This window comes from Mastacembelus armatus, chromosome 12 (genome assembly GCF_900324485.2).
Source record: "Mastacembelus armatus chromosome 12, fMasArm1.2, whole genome shotgun sequence".
NCBI lineage: Eukaryota > Metazoa > Chordata > Actinopteri > Synbranchiformes > Mastacembelidae > Mastacembelus > Mastacembelus armatus.
The window spans coordinates 10893537-10915509 of record NC_046644.1 but is presented as its reverse complement, the minus strand read 5'-3'; the positions used below and the strand labels follow the sequence as shown (position 1 = coordinate 10915509).

Sequence of the window (21973 nt, the reverse complement as noted above, 5' to 3'; positions counted from 1 at the left end):
TACATACCTATATCTCACTATTTACACATTCAACAAATACATGCAGCTGCATGTTCCCATCAAATGACAAAACGCCAATGTATACGAACCGCTAAAATGTATATATAAAAACTAAAATTGAATTAAATGGAAGGAAAACTCAAATCTGTAAAACATAAAGAAATTCATATTTTCACAAATAATATTTTATGTGAAACATCAGAATACCTAGGTATCTATGTATCTAATCTCTCTCAATTTTTAACAGCTTTGTGAGTAAAAAAGGCAACAATGGGCGGGAGGGTTACACACACTGCATGTTTGTGTGTCTGCAAGTGAGAAAACTTTGCTCTTTACACTGACTCATTCTTAGTGAAGTGAGAGGGCATTCATCCTTTGACATTTTCTGTCTCCTTTAGTCATCCACGTTGGCACATAAAGTTTTAAACATTCAATTAAAAAATTTTAAAAAATCCCTCTTGTAACTACTACTTGTGGTAATGCACATCATAACACACACGCACACATTAAAATAGGTAACAAAAAACTCAACATCTTTAAATGGATGGGAAAATAATTACACAATAGGTTTTAAATAAAACCGTGTCTCAAAATCAAGCTACCGCTGCAGAAAATACAAGCACTCACCCTTCATTTCAACTTTCATCATACACTCTTCACACTGGGTAGCCACATACAGACAGTTCAGCCTGCTAGCACTGAGGAATGTGTATGAAAAATATATATATTTTTAGCCATTAGCAGGTAATTACAAAGCCAATATCATCGTTTCCCAAGCTGGTGTCCTGTATGAGTCCATGAAGTGACACCACAGTTCTCAGAGAGCTTAATGCTAATGCTATCTCTGAGAGATGGTTTGATGATGTAAACAAGTAAAAGGCAACTTGTGTTTTCTATCATGTAGAAAAATGGAGGATTCTTAGAAAACTGTCACTATTTAAAAAAAAAAAACAAAAGAGCAACACTGTCCATTTCTCATGTTGCTTCATCCATTCAGAAAAACACAGAATCATCCACAGTGTGCAAAGTCTACAATAACAGTAGAAATCTGCCATGAAAAAAAACAGCACACATTTTACCTTATCTTGACTAGAAAAACTTTTCAAGATGTTTCAAGATTTTACCTTATTTCCCTTATCTGCTACGAAATGCCTCAAACAGAAGGGTCTGTCTGTGTGTCAGCAGGAGGACAGCTGCCCAAGTTTCAGTCGGTCATAAAAGTCCAGCCACACATGAGCAGTGCAGTGAGATTCGGTTCCTGTAGATTTGGCTCAGAAAATTCATGTGCACTCAGTCCTTTTTGACTCCCCCACTCTCTTTGGTGAAACAAAGCAAGTTGGGCAACCAAAAAAGTATAAAATCACAGATCTGAGCATTGTGACAAAATAAAGTTTTGCTGGCATTGTAGGTACTGATTGATTTTAAGGCTTAAACATTCAACACTAGTGACTTAAAGCAGAGAAAACCTGATTCTTAGAATAATATAAAGAAATATATCTCAGAATGAAATGTTCTTAAAGGAATTAAAAAAGATCTTTTGCTTGGTGTCTGTCATGCAGATGTAGTGTAGTAACCAGTGTAACAATTTGTACACTTCCTGTGGCACAAATGCTCATAAAGTGGAAGATCACCATCACTCCAGTGTCTTCAGTTGATTAAATATTAAATCTGTTCCATGGTAGTGACTGCATCCATGCAGATAGAGATGTTTATTGTTGTGTTGTGACATGTGAGGGCTGGTTCCCAGGTGTTCGGGAGCAGCTACAGTAAAGGTCAAAGTCTCACGGTCAATGATGCTAATCCGTCCTTACATCCTCCACACTATGGATTAATTTATTGAAAGTAGGCCTCAGATTTGGGTCTATGTTCCAGCACATTGTTATTATCTTGTAAATCTGTGGAAACATCAAAACAAAGAGAAAAATATATGTAAAATAAATAACTTAATACAACTTTGCCAACATGCAGTGTGCATCCATTACCCTCAAATCACAGGACATTTTTTTATTAAAACAGAAACCAATAAAATCAAAACCCACTCTATTCTTGCAGTTTGTTGAATGTATACATCTACTGACCTCCTTTGGACAATTATCAGGAGCAGGCAACCTGTATCCTTGTTTCAGCAAGTCTATCAGATGGTAGACAATCATCTGGCCCTGCTTTTCATTTCCCATCTTGTCCATATACACCTTGAACAGGAAAAAAATGGACTTTTTAGAGATTACAGCTTGGTCAAACCTCCCAACATTAAAACCGCCCCAACAGAGCAGAGTGCTCAATCAACTGATTTCTTTAACAACACTACAAACTAATTATAATAACTGTTGTTTCAGAGGTCAATTAAGTGAGTCAGACAGGTGACAAAAGTAATGAAGTGTAGATTAGAAAAAACTACATGACAGAAAGTTCAAAACAAAAAAAAACAAAAAACAAAAGCTCAGTGCATTACCGCTGGTGGGCTGCAGTTCTTGTCACTGTAAGTAAAGAGTTCGTAGAGGACAACACCAAAACTCCAAACATCTGATGCCACCGAGAACTTGCTCTCTACTAGTGATTCTGGCGCATACCTGGAAAGCACCACAACACATTATACCATATATACATATAAATAAATTATGCATATAGTGCATGCAGTATATCTAAAATAAAGATGGAATGAATATGACTTAGTCTGGATCTAGAAAAACAACCTGTTTTTTTAAGTTTTCTCAGAGTGAAGCTTATCTTTAACACCTGTATTTGAAAACAGCCACTAAAGGTTACAATAAGTCACCACCACCACTGTAGAAGAACCAGACAAAAACATTAAAAGTGTTGACTCTTTAGCTTTATAAATGTCAACTGACAAAAACATGAAAGTATTTTCGGATCCACTAACAAACACACCAAAAGATGGGGCTTTCCCCAGGCTCTCTGACGGTGTAGTAGTCCTTGTCCTGGGGCAGCACTTTGGTTAGACCGAAATCACCGATCTTCACCCTCATCTCACTCTCCACTAGAATGTTTCTAGTGGCCAGGTCTCTGTGTACATAACGCTTTGTGCCAAGGTAGTCCATGCCCTGGAAGAAATAAGTTAAACCAGCTGTTATTACTATGTGTATAATAGGGGCATACACATGCAGTATAACATGCTGTACTACATTACCTTGCAAATCTGTGATGCATAGAGCATCAGCTTTTTAGAATCAAAGTGGTCCTTATGTTTGGTGAGATAATCTCTCAAACTGCCGTAGGGGAGATATTCCATGATCAGCCGCAGGTTCCTTCGGCCTGCGTGAAAGAAAGGTAGTTAAGTTATCACAGAGAGAAAATGTGATATGTGAGCTGTGGAGGGGAGGCAGTGCATGAAAATCAAGATTTAGTTATTTCATGGGCATGGTCATTGACGCCCTAGGCAGCAAATGTGCGGACTGTCAAGATGCCATTATGCATAATAAAATGTGCATGGGTGGTATTATTAAATCAAGGGATGGCTGTTGCAGAACAGGCTGGTCAGGAACACTCTGTCACTGGAGAAAAGAAATAAAACAATCTCTCTTCACTTAAAAATTTCAGTTTAAGTAGGCAATCTGTTTAACGGAAATATAACAAAAAACAGCAATATGTTTATGCTAAAATAGGAAAACCTGCATTTAGCTTTTATATTTTCTATACCCCTCCACATATAGATATTAAATGATGTGCTGATACCTGCGCTGTAGCAGACTCCCTTGTATTTGACAATGTTTTCATGATGTAGGGATTTGAGGATCTCGATTTCCCGCTCAAAGTCTCTGAGGTGTTCGTCTGTGCTGTGCTGTAGTTTCTTTACTGCTACCACCTCCCCTGTGCTGTCCTGCAGGGGGTCATACCTGCACATCTCCACGCTGCCAAAGTTTCCCTGCAGCGTGAGGTCAGGGAACAGAACAGAGCTGAGATTTCACCTAGGGTTTTAAGCACTTTTCAAATTAGCACTTTTAATGTCACAAAACACAACATAGAATTTGTCCCGTTTCCATGAAATGAGCTGCTGAATTATAATAATTTGTTATGTGGAAAACAATACAGTAAGACACTGAAAATAAGAGTTTTTAGAAAATGTTTTCATTCATATTCAAGAGTGCTGCTTAATGTCCAGGAAATATCCTGGATATATAGATGGCAGTGGAAAGTGTGTCTCACTTTTCCCAGCTGTTTGAGAAAGATGAGGTGCCTCTCCTCAAACTGGGTGGGCTCCTGGTTCTCAGAGGCCCAAGGGAAGCCAAACCCTCTTGTCCTGTTTGGCACCATGTCGCTCTCCACCAGCAGCTCATAGTCTGCAACACAACAAGGTGCAAAACCATTTCAGACATGCACGTATGTAACTAGGAAATGAGTGGAAGTGTAAATGATTAATTCAAGCTCTAAATGACAAATATGTGTGTTATGTAAAGTATATTCACATGACTTGTAGATCTGTGAGCAAGATGTTAGCTAAATGTTTCTGTCTTCCTACCTGGTGTGAAGAGGCTGTTGAGATCTCTGATAATTGCTCTGAAAGAGGGTCGGTGTGAAGGCTCATAGTCCATACAGCTGTTAATCAGATTGGCGAGCTCTGTCCACTTGGGAGCTGGCAGTTGGTGCCTGTCCTCGTAGAACAAGTTCTTCTGCAGTGGAAAAGAGCAAGAGTCAGGACCTGCATGTGTTTAAGTTGGGTTAGAAAATGCTAATGGTACAAGGAGTGAAGATGCAAAGTTTGCAGACATTCATAAAATATTCATTAGATTAAAAAAAAAAAAAAAAAAAGGTGCATGCATTAAAGGACTAGTTCAACATTTTGTTAACAACTGTTACTTGCTTTCTTGCCAGAAATGATTAGATTAATACTGCTTATATCTGTACAGTACATATAAAGCTACAGTCATCAGACAATTAGCTTGGCATAACTTAGTAGAAAGAAGGGGAAACAGCTAGCTTGACTCTATCCAAATATAAAAAACAACAAAAAAAAAACCCTCATTAATGATTCACATAAAAATTCACTAGATTTGACCTTTCCAAAAATGTTGAACTATCCTCTTAATATAGATTATTCTAGATACACCAATAGTCCCAGTGCATTCTGAGTGTGACCTTAGAGCAGTCCAGAGTGCTGAGTGGTTTGTCTCCACCACTGCAGATTTCCCACAGAGTCGTCCCAAATCCCCACTTGTCTGTGGCTAAACTCAGGTTTTGGGGATTTTCAATGCATTCAGGGGGCACCCAGGGGATACGCTCCACCAGAACTGAGGGAGATACATAAAGTTTGGAAGGGGGAGTAAGAAATAAGGCTCGCCAAACTTTGTCCCTATCAGCAACTGATACAATCACACCAAAGTAAAAACTATGCTGGTGATGTGTTTTCTCACATCAAGACAGTACATGAAGCCAGGTATCTCACCTTCTCTGGGCAGCACAGTGATGCTGATACCAGGGTCGCTGAGTTTGATGAAAGGCAGGCTGCCTGTCTTACGATCCTCCTCTCTGATCAAAAGAACATTCTTGGCACAGACATTTCCATGAATAAGGTTCTTTTCCTCCTGTGTGCAGATAAGACATCATTGAATGACTTGGTTTAAAAAATTTTCTCCTTACACTTTTTTTTTGTGTGTGTCAGACAGAACGCAGTATGTGTAGCTGTGTTAGTATGTGTCAGTAGTCTTACCAGGTAGTGCATAGCCCAGGCTAGCTGCTTGGCCACTTCTAACTTCCAGGTGATGTATACAGAGCTTTTATTCTTTTTCAGGTAGGTGTCCAGAGAACCAAATTTACCATACTCCTGCACCATCATGTCTGACAGGGAAATGAGATGGAGATCATTTTATTGTTCATACCTAAAACCTATCCATAGCCATATTCAGTATCTTCTAAACAAAGCTCATTCTGTTAAATGTCCTATTTTACATGTTTATTGTAGCTTATGTCCCATCTTTTTTTCAGTGACAGACAGCAGAACTCTTCTTTTCTGTCTGCTCATTCTCTGCACTCAGAAAAGTAAATAGTCAGTGTTTCCTGCTCTGATGTGATCATCAAGACTGCAGTGGCCCATTAGTGACTTGTTGATTCTGATTCCTTAATTGAGTCAAAGTGAAAAGGTCAGGGCAGAGCTCAGAGTGGGCCAGGAGGTCAGAAACCTAATTTCCCCTTTGTCTCATTTGCCTGCAGGGACAGTGATGTTCCAGTTTGCTGCTCTTAGGTTGGCATAGTTCTTTATATTGTGAAAACCTTTTGTTTTGATTGATCATGGATGTTTCACAAACCACCAATGACCATAAAATTTTTCTTTTCAAGTCAATATCCCTCTTGTCTACATATGAGATGTTAAACTGTCCTTTTTGTTTGCCACAATGATTTCTTCCTTTGTGATTACCTTTAGCCAACCATTTTTAATGTGTGTGTTTTTGTGGCTTGTGAGCTTACTTTCATCACCACAGACGCAAACTCCATAGTTGAGGAGTAAATGCTTGTGAGAGAGCTGACTCATCATGCTGGCTGCTTCAAAGAACGACTATGAGAGATAAGGAGACAAGAAGTTTAAAAGATTTGAATTCGATACTACTAACATGTCTCCTCTTAACTTATGTTTTCAAGAGTTAGAGACAAAAAAAAACTCAATTTAGTGAGATCCATTCACTCACTCACTCTCTCAGTTACTCATTCACTCAGTCATCATGACAACCTCTGAATAGTTGCGGTGAGCCTTGTCCAGAATCTTGATAACCACGTCTATCTGGTGTATCTCTCCATAGTCTCCCAGCTCCTTCCTCACACCACAGAAGATTTTGGTGAAAGTTCCTTGGCCCAGACTCTCATTCTAAAACAAAGGGCAGTTTATGTTAGGAACCAAACTGCCAAGGAAGGAGTAGTGAATTGGTTACATTTTCTCTAAGTCTAAACAATTTCCTGGCAAATAGAATCTACTAGTTTTACGCCATACAGTGACGAAATGTCGCACAATGGCACAATGTTAGTGTTAAGAGACACCCCAACAGCACCTATTACCTGGAGCAATACTTGTAATGATGCAGGTATTTTGACATCTCTTTATGTATTTGTATGTTTGTATAAAAAATAAAAACTAACTAGGACACCATTTAAAAATTCAATTCTGATAGGCTCCTAAATGAATGAAAACTGAACTCCTGTACAGATCTCAATCAGAGTTTTTATTCTCATTATTGCAATTTCAAAAGTCAAAGCTGAGAGCCTTTGAATTTCTGAAAACCCCAAACACCCTAAAACAACATATTGATCAATTAAATCTCCCTCACCAAAGCAACAATAGAACTCAATAATGCCCATCCTCCAAATACCTCAGTCATCTAACCATAATATCTTTAACTGCATAGGCTTTAACAAATATACATTTAAGGTCAAGCTTCAAGCACTAAAAAACTACACACCAAACTGTAGCTGAACCCAGGTTCAAAACAGGAAGAAGAAAAAAACTGTTGTTGAGCCTGCTAAAAAAAAATAAGTGCGAAGACAATATAGCAATAAGAAAATAACCCTCTGCTCTCTGATCAGTGGAACGGCTTCTGTGGTTTTCCCGTGACAGACCTGTGGTGCAAAACTTCAAATACTCAAAAAACAGAAAACATAGTGAAGAAATGAAGCAATGCAACAGCACAGATGACACTATGTTGCCTGAACACAGTGCAGTCACACATGTCCACAGGGAATGCTACTAATGATGCTGAGCTACAGTAGGTGAATCAATTGAGGAAGTCTTTTTGTTAATGACAGAGACCTCATTTGGCCCATCCTGCCCTCTTTAATTTAAAAACTCACTCATGCTCACTCATATTGACAAGTTTAGGATGGGTCATGGCCTGCTTTCTTCTCTACAAATAGCCTGAATTACTGAGCACTTGGCCCATGTAGATATAGTTAAGCTTTGTAAATTTAGATATATGAACAAAAAACAACACATCTAATCCTGTATGACCCTAACCCTGAGGAAACTGAAGAAATTGACCTGTTATGCATGTTTATATTCTTTGAGAGGAAAAGGTAAAGCAGGAAGTGTGTCAGGGTTGTCTTACAATAGTCAGGTCCTCTTTTCGGATTTTGTGGAAGACCATCTGGCTGATGTTTTGTTTGTGGAGAGATGGTGACAGACAAACATCTGCCCCTTGGTTATTTCTACCCACCAGCAAGTTGGATTTCTCTGAAAAAGGGTAAAAGTAGACAGGGATTAGGGTTCATCAAGCTCACATTTTGAAATTTCATCGACTATCACTGCAGTCTGGTTTATGCATTGTTAAATAAGAAGTAAAAAAACAGTTAATTATAAAATGATATGGTTTGATTTAGAGTTCTTAATCATGTAAATCAGCATGAATAAAACCTATGCAGTTTGTTTTTGGCCCCTGTAACTGTTCAGAACAAGGAGCTTTACCAGCTGGAAGTCTGGTAAAGTAATCACTAAATCATGAAGTCATTAGTAACTCCATCAAATCCCCACTGTAATATAATGCTCAAGTTGTGGTGGGCAGTAAAAATCTGAATCCAGTTTGCTAACTTGAAGTATAACACTGATTCTATTCCAATACACCACACAATACAGTTAAAATTTCATACATTTCCAATGATGATTAAACATTGCTCCAAATTTTTTTAACAACTGGCTTTGCCATAGCTGATCTGGTGCCTTAATGTTTAATGGCTGAAAAGGTGACATGGGAGCATGTGAACAGGAAAGCAAGATACTCTAAAAAGAATGTAGTGTAGAGCTCACACATGCTGAATATATTCAGAGGAGTGCCCTATGTCCCAGAATTTGACACTGTTTATTTGAAGTTACAACATCATGTAGTTAAATTGAGTTTATCAATAAATATAATGCAACAGAAAGGTCAATAACTTTTCAAAGAACAACTTGCTTTCTTCATTGGCCTAACTCCAATGGAAATGAACAAAACCTCTAATATAAGCAGGGAATACTAGGTTGGTAATTGGCTCCAGCAGGAATGTAAGAGAGGAAATAAATAATACCCAAATGGCAAGATTAATAGTGTCAAAGACCAAAGGTTTGACAAAAGATATGCATGCTTTTACATGATGACATGTATAATATGTGGGGTGTGTGTTTGTAGGTAAACACTGACCTTTGGGACAGGGTGGGCAGCACTTGGTAAGCTGAAATGTGTATCCATCAGTTCGGAGGGCCTCCTTTTGGTAGCAGTGCAGAAGTTCCCTGAGTGAGCCAAAACTCCTCTTAGCGCCACTTAGAATGTACTCTCCTGACTCTGTCCTCACAATCTGACAGTGCTTACAGTCCACCATACTTTCATACTGCAAATCAAAAGAAAAATGATACAAATAAGGTTGTGCTGCAGCTGGCCACAATGCAATTTTAATTATAAAGAACATTCCCTGATTGAGCCAGTGTCAGTACATATAAGGACTGAATAAATTTAAAAATCTACAATTTTAAATTAATTTAATCTACTTTCAGAAGCAGCCACTCAATTACTCCTTACTTGAATAAGTTACAAAAAAGCAGTTACAAAAAAGCACTATACTGTATTTTAATTACAGTAATGGCTCTGGTAGTGTGACGTGTAGTAGCTTGTGACAGTAGTCTACTGGGATGCATATGGTCATGTGCTAAAGAAGTGAGTACTAATGTCAATCAGTTAACAAAGACTGTGTTAAAAGAGCATGTCTATTTGTAAGGTCACGTTTCCTGCACTTCACAATGTTAAAGACCCAACATTAACTTACCCCCACCACAAAGGACATGAAATATTTGTCGTAGTCCCTGGGGCTGCAGCGAAGGATGTATAGGCCTTGGTGGTTACCACAGCGACGTAGTTTAGCAATCGTAAACTCCATCCTGTGATCAAAGACACAGAATGAGTCTTTGTGCAAGTGTGCGTGTGTTCGTATAGTTCTGTGGTCGAGGGGTACATGAGTACATGTTTGATATGCTGCATCAGTGCATATGTGTTATACTCACGACACAGGGCCATGGCAGTAGCTGTGAATGCACTCCAGAAGTCTTGGCGGAGCCACCTCTTTACATAGGTAATGATGGGTATCAGCGACCAGTCTGTAATATCCATCAACTAATGATACGAATGAAAGAGCCTCAGAGAGTGAATGAAACTCCAGTTCCTTTGTTGGTCAGACAGAGATAGAGAGAGGGGATGCAGATGAAGGCAAAGCAAATGACTCAGTACATGATTTTTTTTTTAAACTGGTGAAAACAGGTGCTGTTTCTTAAGTTCAGCTCTTAAGCACTTTGACATGTATGAGGTCATTATGAAATACATTCCTGATATAATTAGATTAAAATTGAGCAAAGCAAATGAATTATTAATTTTATAATAATAATGGGGCATGAAGTAAAATATACTATACCAGGGTCTGGTTGTCCTGTCTTGTGAGAGTAACTATGCGACTCTCCACAGAACCTTCCTTATTGGACTGTTTGATGCTGATGTCAATCACCTCCGGGAAGTCACAGTATGTCTGTAGCTCCTAGAGACACAGTGAGTACAAAACAGTTTGTGTTTGAAGAAGCATGCACTATTGTCATAATTGGCAATGTTCACCAAATCCTGGAGCTCCATCTGTTGGTAAAAAATAGCCATGGCAGCATCACACTATGCATGATTGATAATGTGCAAATGTATTACCATGGTAACATGAACCTTCTGCCTGTTTCTCACCTCCTCTTCTCCCTCCTCCTTCCCTTTTGACCACTGGATCCCCTTGTTGCCTGTGACTACGATGGTAACCTCGCGTGCCGAGAGGTCAGTGACTTGGAAGCGCTCAGAGTACAGGGAGGGCAGCAGCATCTCCAGGCTCATCAGGTATTTGAGCTTGAGGTTGCACACTGTGGCTTTGCATTCTCTGAACTGCTGGATGAACCTTTTGAAGCGATAGCGGATCCTCTTCCGAGTCAAGATGTTATATTCCTGGATGCAGCTTCTCATGCATTTCGGCAGGAAAGATTTGTAACTATATGTGGGGAAGAGGGGATCAGGGAGGGTGGTTAGGTGGAGATAAAGTGGAGAATAAAAACAACTATGGGCAGTTGTTAAGCAAGCAACATAAAAAAAGTGAATGAAGGGCCAAGTGTTAGAACAAAACAAGTACTGTCAGTACACTTTGAGCCAGTTCAGCTGCCTCAGGAGAATCAGTTAATAACAACATAATTTAAAACAAAGCATAATGTTAAGGATGAATTTGACATGAAAAAGAAAACAAATGAGATTTACCATTTTGACAAAGTGAACAACCATGGTACAGATCAAAACAGCCAGTCACGCTTTGAAATTGTTCATTGTTCATGTTGTTTATGCACAAAAGCAAAAAACTTTACACTACTTAGGTAGAGTGTGCAGGAAGTTTATGGAATTAAAAACGATCTGGAATTTGGGTTTATAAAGTAGTCCACATTATAATTAAGATGTACACATTTCTAAACTTATTACACCCTTCTAGCAGACTGATGATTCAACCAGATTGGCCTTCATATCCATATTTATAACAATTTTTGTTTCAGAGACCATTTTTTCATCCTACCTGGTATTACTGTAGATATCCACAGGTGACTGACCAGTCTCTTTTGCGAGCCTCATCATATCTAGCACCGCCATGCCAAGACACTCCTCCTGGGACTCATGGGTCACTGGGATTTGAACCCAGCCATTAAGAAAGTCACTGCGCCACTAGAGAAGAAAAAAAACAAGGTGCAATAAATAAAAGAGTAGAAAAATAATGTGAGAGAAGTGTAAAGGGGGTGGAGGCTAATCAGCTATCAACTGCAAGTAACTATACAGCATGAAAACAAACACCAATTAAATGATGACTCTTCAAACAGACACAAGCATAGAAGTGTTGGTTTAGATTTGGTTAGTTATCTGGTTTCTGGTTATCAGATTGAGCTGATCTAGCTTCGCATACAGTAGAACAGTAAACAGTGCAGTGATTACACCCTCTTTATGGAACATAAAAATGTATGTTGGAGTATAAAGGTGTATTTTAATGTGGAAAATGCTTTTATTAAATATTTTCTCAAAACATGTAACTGACTGAGTGTGATAGTTCCATATGCTCACTCACAGCTCATGGTGTCAGTGTGACAGTGTAGTTAAAAACAAAGTTGAACAAAGCTGCATGTGTCAACTTTGCACAAGCATGTAGGAGAGCAAAAAAAAAAGCAGATACACACACAAGCACACATATGGTGCACAGACAAACATAAACACTGAGAAAAGAACTGTGTCATACCCTTGTTCCCCCATTTGTGCTTTTAAACACACTTCCTACCACACTTCCTGCTTGCTCAACTTATGTAAAGGAATGGTCTGGCACGACAGATAGATTGCTGGTCAGTCAAAGAGACAGGGAAATGTGCACACTCGTAGGCAGCTCCAACCATTTCTGCTTACTGTTACATTTTTAAAAACGTAAAGCAGGAATGGGTACAGGTGTGATGGACATTAAGGAAAGCAACATTTACCATTTAAAAATGCAAATGCAGAAAAACAGAACAAATGTAAAATGGCAACCTTCAAAGCACCCAACAAGAAAGAAAAGCATTTAAGTGTTGGCATGAATCATACTAACCTGAAAAAACTGGTAAGCCATGACACAGTCATCCATCACAGGGCTCTCTGTCCCCTTGGATACACCATAGCGATGGGCATAGAATGAACTGCCATTGTTATACCAGCCAGTAAAATAGTATCTGGACAGAAGAGAAAATCATAACAAACACAGTAAAAAAGGAATCCAAGCATAAAAACGTGAAAATGTTGAAAAACATGAAAATTCTGAAAAATGTGGAAGAAATTAACAAAATACACTAAAAGTATAATCATCTACCTAATTTTGAAGTGCAGCTTTTCACTGGCTGACTGGTGCACTTTAAAAATGTGATTAGGAGGGAACCATATCCGGTCACTCTCTCTCATCAGGCCAAACAAACTGCAGTACACTGGAGCAATCCCTGGAAATAAAAAGAAAACCAATTTCTTTTATCAGTCAGGACTCAATGAAGTCATGGAAATATTCATTCACTAACACACTAACACCCTCTGTAAGACAGTAACTGTTGTCCATGTGCTCCCTTTGTCCCTGGGAATGTCCCTGCCCCTAATTCAAATGAAGAAAACAACTAACATGCTCACTCTTTATATTTAAAGACAAAATAAATAACTTTTTTTCATAGTGTTTAGAGCTTTAACATCACTCATTACTTGCTTATCCCTGAATATGTGACTAGTTGCCACTAAGGAGCAACAACTGGCCAATATTTACACATGCACAAAGTCATGCATGTACTGTATGTTTACACACACAGAGTTTGTGTTTTGGCTGCACTGCAGACTGCAAACAACAGTGCTTTAACAATGACACATGACCAATTAACATTTCCCAGTAGTGTATTTCAGTGAAGTTAGTTGTGTTGACATAAACTGTTTTGCGTGTTTTTATAATACAATATAATGACGGTGGCCACAGACTAACAATCTTAATATGAATGACTTGTTCCACTTCATCCATATCTGTTTGTGTTTCTGACCATTCCTGCAGCACCCCACTCACTCGTGCTTCAAAGCCTGAGCAGCACCAGTGAGAGCATGTTTTCTTAGCCAGGCCAAGTAGGTCATTAGTTGACAGAAAGCGTCATCATTAGGCAGGAAGCACTCTCAAGAGTGAAGCAATGGTGTAAGAACAGGAGCGCCGCGAAAGAGGATGTGTATTTAACCACAATCGAGGAAGTCAAGTCGAACAACTAAAAAGATTTATAAGCAAGTCCTACCTTGTATTATTTCTTGCAACAGCAAATAATAAAATAAGCAAAGTGCTGCAGAGTAAATGCATTTGCAAACTGTAGGAAGCGTCATTGCATTATACAGTATGAATATATAATGAATCATTACATAGAGGATAAAAAAGTAAAAATTGTCATCATATCATATTAGGAGTGACTACTGGAAATCTTAATGTAGCTTCCTCTTGGTGGCAGTGTCACACCCCAACCTGTTCCCATGGAGCAGAAAATTTTACCTTTCCTTGAAAGTGCCCCAATGTATATCCTAAGACCAAATAACATAAAAGAGTGTCAGGAATAACCAGCTACAGAAAGCACATTAAAATCCCTCCAGTGATTGTCCACTGTGGTTAAACCATGAAAATAAGAGATGGTGGGAAGGTAGAAGATGAAAAATAGACAAAGAAAAGAATCAGGAAGTTGAGTTTTTTTTTTGTTTTTTTTTTTAAGTGTAAGGGGACACAAAAGCAGAAATAAAAAGAGAGAGAGGGGCTCTTTCTTATCGACCCAACAAGGACTGTAGCAAGAGAGTGTCGCAACACGGACAGTGCTATGACAAAGGTACAGATACACAGCAGTTGACACTTTCCTGATCTGATGTTAAGAAATAAATCTGGAATTTGACGTCAAAAACTTGAAATAAGCAAGTACATGAATGCCAGTCAAACTGGGATTATGCCGTTGTGCATCCTCAACTGGATTACTACTCGTCCCCGCCACACCAGACATGTCAATAAACAGTAAATGCTTCTGAATTTTCATACTTCTTGGATAGCTGATGTGCATCTAAAACAAGCAGACCATGCTCAGAACAATAATAAACTACATATTCACTGACCCCTACCATATAAGGCTAATGGACATGTGTTCAAATACTTGTCCAACTGTACTGAAATAAACATGACATGAGACAATAAGTGTTTTTCCCATATCAAGTAAAGATCTCATCATATCATTTCATGGTGGGTGTCTTCAGCATGAGATGACATAGTTCAGCCTGTTATGGATGACTGTGGTACTTGGTGCTTGTTTGTGCATGAAACTAAAATACAAGGTTCAAAGAGTACAGACTTTATGTCCATTTATGGCCCAGTCCATGATCTACACAACCAAAGGCACCACTGCAAATAAACTACTACTACAACTGCAATTTAAAACAGTAGGCCTAATAAGTGGCTTGAAAATCTAACAAATGTTCCACCACTGTATGTCTAATATGTCTGATGCATGTTTCATTATTAGCATCATGAAAACTCATCTTAAGTTGAAGTTACTCAATTTGTATAAATGTATTGTCTGTGAGCAGACATCAGAACTCAAATCCTCTTGTGACTCACCACACGATTTCGCTGCACTAATGCACAGTTCTTCTGCTACATACTCTCCAGGTGGAAACGTGAGAGCACCTTCTGAACCGTTGGCTCCAACCCCTTGTCCATCCTTCCCTTGGTAGTAAAGGTGGACAGTGAGGCAGGTGGCATCCACATCCTTGGTGTCGGGTTGCGTGGCTGGATCGAGGTCAGGGAGGAGACCGTTGTGATGCGCTGTGGGACCGGAGGCAAGTGGGTCCATGTCTGTCAGCAGAATACAGGCCATGTGCTGCTTAAAACAAACATCCACCTGAGAACAAAATAATACATGAGAAAAAGAAACGGAGAGTGAGCAGACATGTTCTGAAAATACTGCAGTTCTTGGAAAAAAATGTGGAAGGAAGGAAATTTCAGTCAATCTAGAACTGTTCTGTGGCACTTAATGACCAAACAACACTTTCACAATGACTATTTAGTGTAAGTTACATGACAACTAAGGTTTTGGGATTTGAGATATAGATATTCATCATAGTGTCTACATCTATCTATCCTGTGGTAAACAATACAAAGTGTGTCCTAGCTGATGCTGCTTTGCAGAGATCTCAGAAAGAACAGGTTGTTATGAAGAATTAAGTATTTCATATTTAAATATGACAAAGATCAAGAATAAACCTTTGAGGCTGTGCGACTATGTAATTTTCAGTAATATATTTTTACTACAGGACATCTCAGTCATTTCAGATTATTGGATTCACAGCAATGGATAACAGCAATGTTTTGAAGTCAAGTACTAAAACAAAATCAGTCTTCAGGGTAGAGTATAGTACGTGCCACTGCACAGATAGTCTATCTTCGATTACAGGCTTGTTGATAAGGCAGTGCAATGGCAGAAGCAAATGATACGCCACATATTTTGAAATATTTAATAATATGGTTTGCCTTCTTACAGGGAGTCAAACATCATCTGTTTTGGAGGTGAATACATACAAACATAACTAATACATCTCCTGATTTTCTTGGATTCTTTCCTATGTACTGTATGTACTGTACTGTACTGTACAGTGGTAACAGTAAAGTGTATTTCAAACTACACCCTAAAATACCATGACACCTACTGTATGTCAACACACCCAAAACTGTGAAAAATTCACACTGTCTCACTCTTGATATGCTATAGTACAACCAGAGACAAGAGTGTTATCCTCAGCTGGTTAGAGTCAAAAACCATTAAGAGGAAGTTCAACAGTACATAACACAAACAGAACATAAACAAACTGCACAGTATCAGGAGAACAAAATAAACAGCATACTGGAGTCAACAATGAACCAAAACCTTATTAGAAAGAGCAACAAAAAGATGTAGGATTCATATGAATAGTAATGAAAATGCAAATTGAAATAACTGCTGTACAAATTAAAATCCTTTACATACTTTGTTAAAGGAATATGCTATATTGTAATTAGACTTAGGGACCAACCGGGCAATATGAAGCACTGGATTAAACAGATTATTCCAATAATGAGCAACATTGTACTGTAACTGCAGAATTTATTTGTTGCCTTTCTGCAACAACTTGACATTAACTGGGTGGTACTGAATTTGTATATTAACTAATGAACTGTGTATCCAGAGTTGTTTTATTATTATTATTTTAAGCATTTAGCATTATAGTGGCTGAAGTCTGTTTTAACCCAGTTATCTTTGTAATTTACATCATGGAGTATAATAGTGTAACACATTGTTTGTTGATCATTAAAAATTTTATTGGTCCTTATAAAAAGAATAGAAAGATGGAAGAAAGACTTGCCAGTGACATTTGTAGAAAAAAATAAATAAGAAATTTAAACCAAGCACTGGAATCAATACAGATATTTTTTATGTAACTGTGAGCTGACAATGGGCTTGTGTGAATATTGGGATATCTTTGTCTTTTTTGTCATAGGAGTGACTTTTTATGGATTTCTGGTGAATCATGTACAGATATTCATCTACAGCAACTGACTAAATGTAGAGTTATCAATGTTGTACAATGGCCTTTATTCTAACTTAACATTATCACCACAAACACTGAGGAAGACACAGCAGTTTAAATCAGCTGCTGTATTACGCGGTTGATATGAAAATACATGGCAGTAACAGCTATCTCGCACACTGGCCGATACCTCTATCTGGAAAAAAAAAAACTGGAATGATTTGGTTACATCATCAGGTGTTGCCATGTTCTTAGTATTTGTTGCTGCAAGCAGCTCTACACTGTAACTTACCAAAACAAGTCAAATCAAGGAGTAACAGGGCACTCTCTATCAAATAAATATAAATAATAATGTTCGCGAAAGTTTATGAAAGTTTGTTCAACAATATATTATTCTGAGCTAACTTCATAATAGCTACCTAACCCAAATTTACGTGTGGATTAATATAGGACTTAAATATTGCATTTGCATGTTTTTGAGTTTGAATCCTACTGCACTTAATGAATGCATTACGAACATTAACTGAGGTAGTAACTCTGGCAGGAAAATTCTAAACTTTGTCAATTTTAACTGCAGTAGCTGGTTAATTTATAACAACCTAATGCTAAGTGGGAAACTGTGCAGAAGCCGGTGAAAGGCAAAGGTAAGATATAAGCTGTGATAGGTATAAGGATTTTTTGGGTTTATAAAACCTCAGCTGCTGAGGCTGAACGTTACTGCCACCTAACTGGAGACTTTGGAGGAAAATACTGCTCTCTCACCAGTTTGTCAGTGTGCCCACACACCCAAAACGTTTATCTTGAAGCAGACAGGCAGAAAGTTACACCAGTTTCTTGCTGGGTCTTATCAGGACCTTGGCGTTTCTTGAGGACAGAGCTATCAGCTCAGCCACATGTTGACTTTTACGGCTACTGGGCTTCCTTAAAGTTTGGATTAAATTCCATGTCAAGAAACTTAAATATCATTAGTTTCTAAACCAGTTTGGAGAAATTGGAATCTACAATTACTGGCTATGTTGCACAATACCATGTAATGCTACAAGGTAAAAAGGGAAGCTACCACGAAACCTGCACAAAACAAACGTGGATGCTTTATCAGTCGCAGCTTTATGAGGAACAGCTGGAATAGTCACACTGTTTTATGATGAAAATGGTTCACCATATGCAGACAACAGTGCAGACCAGGAGGTTCTAAACACTCTGTATAAAATGGAAACACGCACTACCACAAATAGGTAGATGAGGAAGAATTTATTTTGTTGGGCAAAAGGTACATTAAAAGTCACTGTAACTACACTGTGGTACAACATGCAACTAAGAAAAAAAACATCCTGGAAAGCTGCTGGCCATCAGAGATGTAGTTTGTAACATCTGTTCTTTTTTTCCTTTTTTGTAGCTAACTCACTAAACATCCTGTTTAGTGAGTGTTTGTGGCACCGTCTGTTGTACAATTCTCCATACTCAAGCCTGTTCTCGAAAAATGACCCATAGGTTCTCCTTAGGTTGTCTGGACATAGCTTATTACAACCCTTAGTTACACTTTACTGTGTAGTTAGGCAAACTCTAGCAGCCCTAGTATTTATAACAGGAGCAAAGTATGATGTTGTATCAAGAATCAAAATCCAGACTATGAAGGGGATTTTGGTTGGATGAAATGGGTCTACAAAACATGCTCTTTCTTTCATCCTTAATCGTTCAATATCCTTAGTGATGCGTTTGATTTTCTATCCATGATGACAGAGGACCTTTAACTCTTAAAAGTACATCTTTTACCTTAGCCACAATCTTTTTCTAAGACTAACTAAGTACTTTTTGTGTCTAAATTTAACCAAACTGGGTCCATTATAACTGTCTTTTTTTTATTGTTACCATGATGATAAAGATCCTTTACACCTGTGCACTCCTATGGGTCATATCGAGAGATAGAACAAACAAGCTGTGTGACTGTTTAGGCTGGAGGACCTGGGTCTTTGATGGCGAACAGAATGGAACTTCAAATGGCAGATGGTCCAACATCAATCCTAGCACGGAGATGTTTTAGCACTTGATCTTAAAACTAGTATTAGAAATTCATGTTTCAACCTTACAATGATCTCTGTCATGCCTAGTCACGTTGTTACAAGTAACCACACAACACACCTACTGAAGTAAACTGTATTATCTGTTGTCAATCTCTGGGGTTACGGTGAATTACCCATGCATATCCCCTTTTGTTTTCAAAAATGAGGAGAATGGCAGGCTGAAAAAAGCTTACCAAAAGCATTTGTTGGACTGAGGGATGTAATCTTTAGTCACTGTACAAACAGTACAATAAGAGGGTTGTGTCTAAAGTTCATAGTGCCTCTGGTGTTAGTGCTCACTGCCCACTTCCCACTATACTGATGCAATACTATGATTGTTTCAGCGTGTTTACGCTTCCCCAAAACTGTCTGCAAAGCCTGGCTCCCTTTTCATGTTACACAGTTCTGTATGCTGATCTATTTTGTGTCTGTCAGTGGACAATATTATATAGTACCACTTTCTTACAGTTGTCTCTTCATAAGACCATGTGCTACTGTATGTAACGTACCCTGATTTACAACAAGAGAAAAAAAATGAACTGTGAGTCAAATGGATTACAAACAGCATTGTGAGTGAAACTTCCCATAAATGGGTCCACAGTGTAAGTGACAGTCTGTAGTTGAAAGTTGTACACAAATTCAAAAAACCCAATATCATAATGAGTATTTTATGTCTTGATATCTGTGTGCAATCCCTGAGTTCACTGAAAGTGGGGAAAAATATTTGAGGCTGTTTGACTATAGATAGTAAAAGTAAGTGGAGTTCCATAAAACCACACGAATTACCAGACAAATGAATAAAGTCTCCAGATGAAAGTAGCTGCAAGTCTCTCACATTATTTTCTCACACATATCTCTCCACATTATTTTGGCAAAAAGATGACATGGAAAACCATGTAGCTATAGTTTTGCTGATGCTACTTGTTCCAGTTTAAACTAGCCAACTCACTTTTCTCTACTACAGCAGCTGACATTAAGTTCTTTGTGTGTGACCTAAATAAAACATACAGAATGTTAGACGTGAGCCATGTTGCAAGAATAATGTACTTTCCCCAAAACTGACTATATGTCTGTGTCACTGATCATGTTCTTCCAGTAAAGGCTTAAATTAAATGCTAAACTGTTTTGAGAAGCCTAATGAATCAAGATTGCCTAAAAAAAAATCATTAAAAGCAACAAGTGCAAATTGTATGCACTTTTTTTTTTAGATATGTGCGTAAAAACTGACTATATCTTTTGTTGTTGTGAATGTTGAGTTAATACCATCTTTACTCCCTTAGCATAGCAGTCCCCGTCACATGTACAGTCAATTTAAGAATCCATATTACTATTATTGGTTGGGGCTGACTAAAACCTTGCAAGCAACACTCCTTTCCTTCTCAAAAGCAGAAAACAGAGTCAACATTATGAAGATAGAAATAAAGTATGAAGTAAGTAACCTGAACCTAAAATGGCTCATCTATAGGATAGACATGTGGCAGCAGCATCAAGAAGCCGAATGTAAACTCAGTTGAGAGTGGATTATCTGAAACTAATATATTATAATATAACACCTCTGCGATTCACCTCCGTTCATTAAAAGTTATAATGTTGGGATTTTGTTGAAACTGCTTTTGAGATGTCCTGATTCAAGGATGAAGGAATCACCTTCTCTCTGCATTATTAACAGGTTCAAACTATAACCATATGCTCCAGACCTCATCCCTTCAGATGCTCATTCCCATTTATTTCAATGAGGGTTGGCAACATCTCAGCAATCCCTCTCAGTATAATGCAATCCTGTTTAACAGCACCACAAACTGCAGCCTATAAAAGCATAGAGTTGAATCAGCACCTCTAGAAAACCAATGACCAGGCAGATAGACTGACTAATATTATCTTATTACGTGGGATATATAAACAATCTGCACTTTTGTGCCTGAAATTCCCAAATATCACTATTGGTATCTCCTTCAAAAATCCAATATCAACACAGCTCTACTCAAAACCTCTAACAAAAACTGCACATTAAAACCACATTAAAAGGATGGCAGGATTTATTACCAGGATGTAATACCATGTTAGTATAGCTACATTAGTTTCAGCTGCAACTGATGGTTGTTTTCCTATTATTTTCTCAATTAACCATTTTATCTTTTTGTTTATTGCAGCCCAAATTGGTCTACTTAACTTGATGAAAGTTTAATTAACCCATAATGTTTAATTTTCTATAAAAGAAAAAGCATCAAATGTTATTAAACAAACTGGAAATGCAGGATGTTTGGCATTTCTGTTTGTAAATCACCAACTTATCAACAATAATCGACTGCTCTAGCGTAACGCTACTTAAAACACGTCTTATTAACCTGTTTGCTATGCTAAGTCTGTCTGCTGTGCCAAAACCCAGGACACGACAATGACCCCACACACCCTCCGCACACTCAACTTACTCTGCCTGGTGTCTTCTGGTGTGCTGTGGCTGCCAACCCCACACAGGTCGCTCGGTCTTTGCAGTCCAGGTCCGCCCGAGTACCGGACGGGCTAACGGCCTCAGCTAGCGTTAGCTAGCGGTTTCCGTCAACTTAGCTAACTAGCTGCCAACAGAAATGACGCTGCTTCGTTGTTGGCCCCGTCAACCTCCATTTAGAGACAATTCACATCTTTTCCCCCTCTGCTCTCCCCTTTCACGCTTCACTAACTAACTTATTATAACTTTAAATCAACTCATTACGTTTCGCTCGACATGACACTTGGGGTTAAGTACGGTAAAAGTGACAGTTAACCCACCGGGACCCTCGACCGTGTCCGCACTGGAGCCGACGGTGCTGAGTTGAAGTGTAGGGTGATGGTGATGAT

General features: G+C 38.4%; 1 protein-coding gene across 2 annotated transcripts; it reads right to left on the bottom strand.

Moving 5' to 3' along the window:
• Positions 1-512: 512 nt before the first annotated feature.
• Positions 513-21973, bottom strand: jak2a (Janus kinase 2a). Of its 2 annotated transcripts, none has more exons than XM_026296767.2 (24): positions 21568-21973; positions 15133-15415; positions 12844-12967; positions 12586-12706; positions 11539-11684; positions 10647-10971; positions 10369-10488; positions 9965-10122; positions 9730-9841; positions 9111-9297; positions 8046-8170; positions 6680-6814; positions 6421-6508; positions 5666-5793; positions 5402-5540; positions 5095-5246; positions 4478-4628; positions 4165-4298; positions 3694-3883; positions 3149-3273; positions 2890-3062; positions 2453-2570; positions 2079-2192; positions 513-1895 (listed from the first exon to the last, which is right to left on the bottom strand). In XM_026296767.2, the coding sequence occupies exons 2-24, from the start codon at positions 15389-15391 to the stop codon at positions 1797-1799; spliced, it is 3423 nt and encodes a 1140-aa protein (XP_026152552.1). In that variant the 5' UTR covers positions 15392-15415; positions 21568-21973; the 3' UTR covers positions 513-1796. The 2 variants fall into 2 exon arrangements, with proteins under 2 accessions (XP_026152552.1, XP_026152553.1); XM_026296768.2 differs by having other exon boundaries at positions 10680-10971; positions 21568-21972.

Coding starts and splice junctions, on each gene's coding strand:
- jak2a (XM_026296767.2), bottom strand. CDS start 15,391: ATGGCCTGTATTCTGCTGACAGACATGGACCCACTTGCCTCCGGTCCC. Junction 10,489..10,646: donor AGAAGGTTCATGTTACCATG/GTAATACATTTG, acceptor CTGTGTCTCTAG/GAGCTACAGACATACTGTGA. Junction 4,629..5,094: donor GCACTCTGGACTGCTCTAAG/GTCACACTCAGA, acceptor TTTCCACTGCAG/AAGAACTTGTTCTACGAGGA.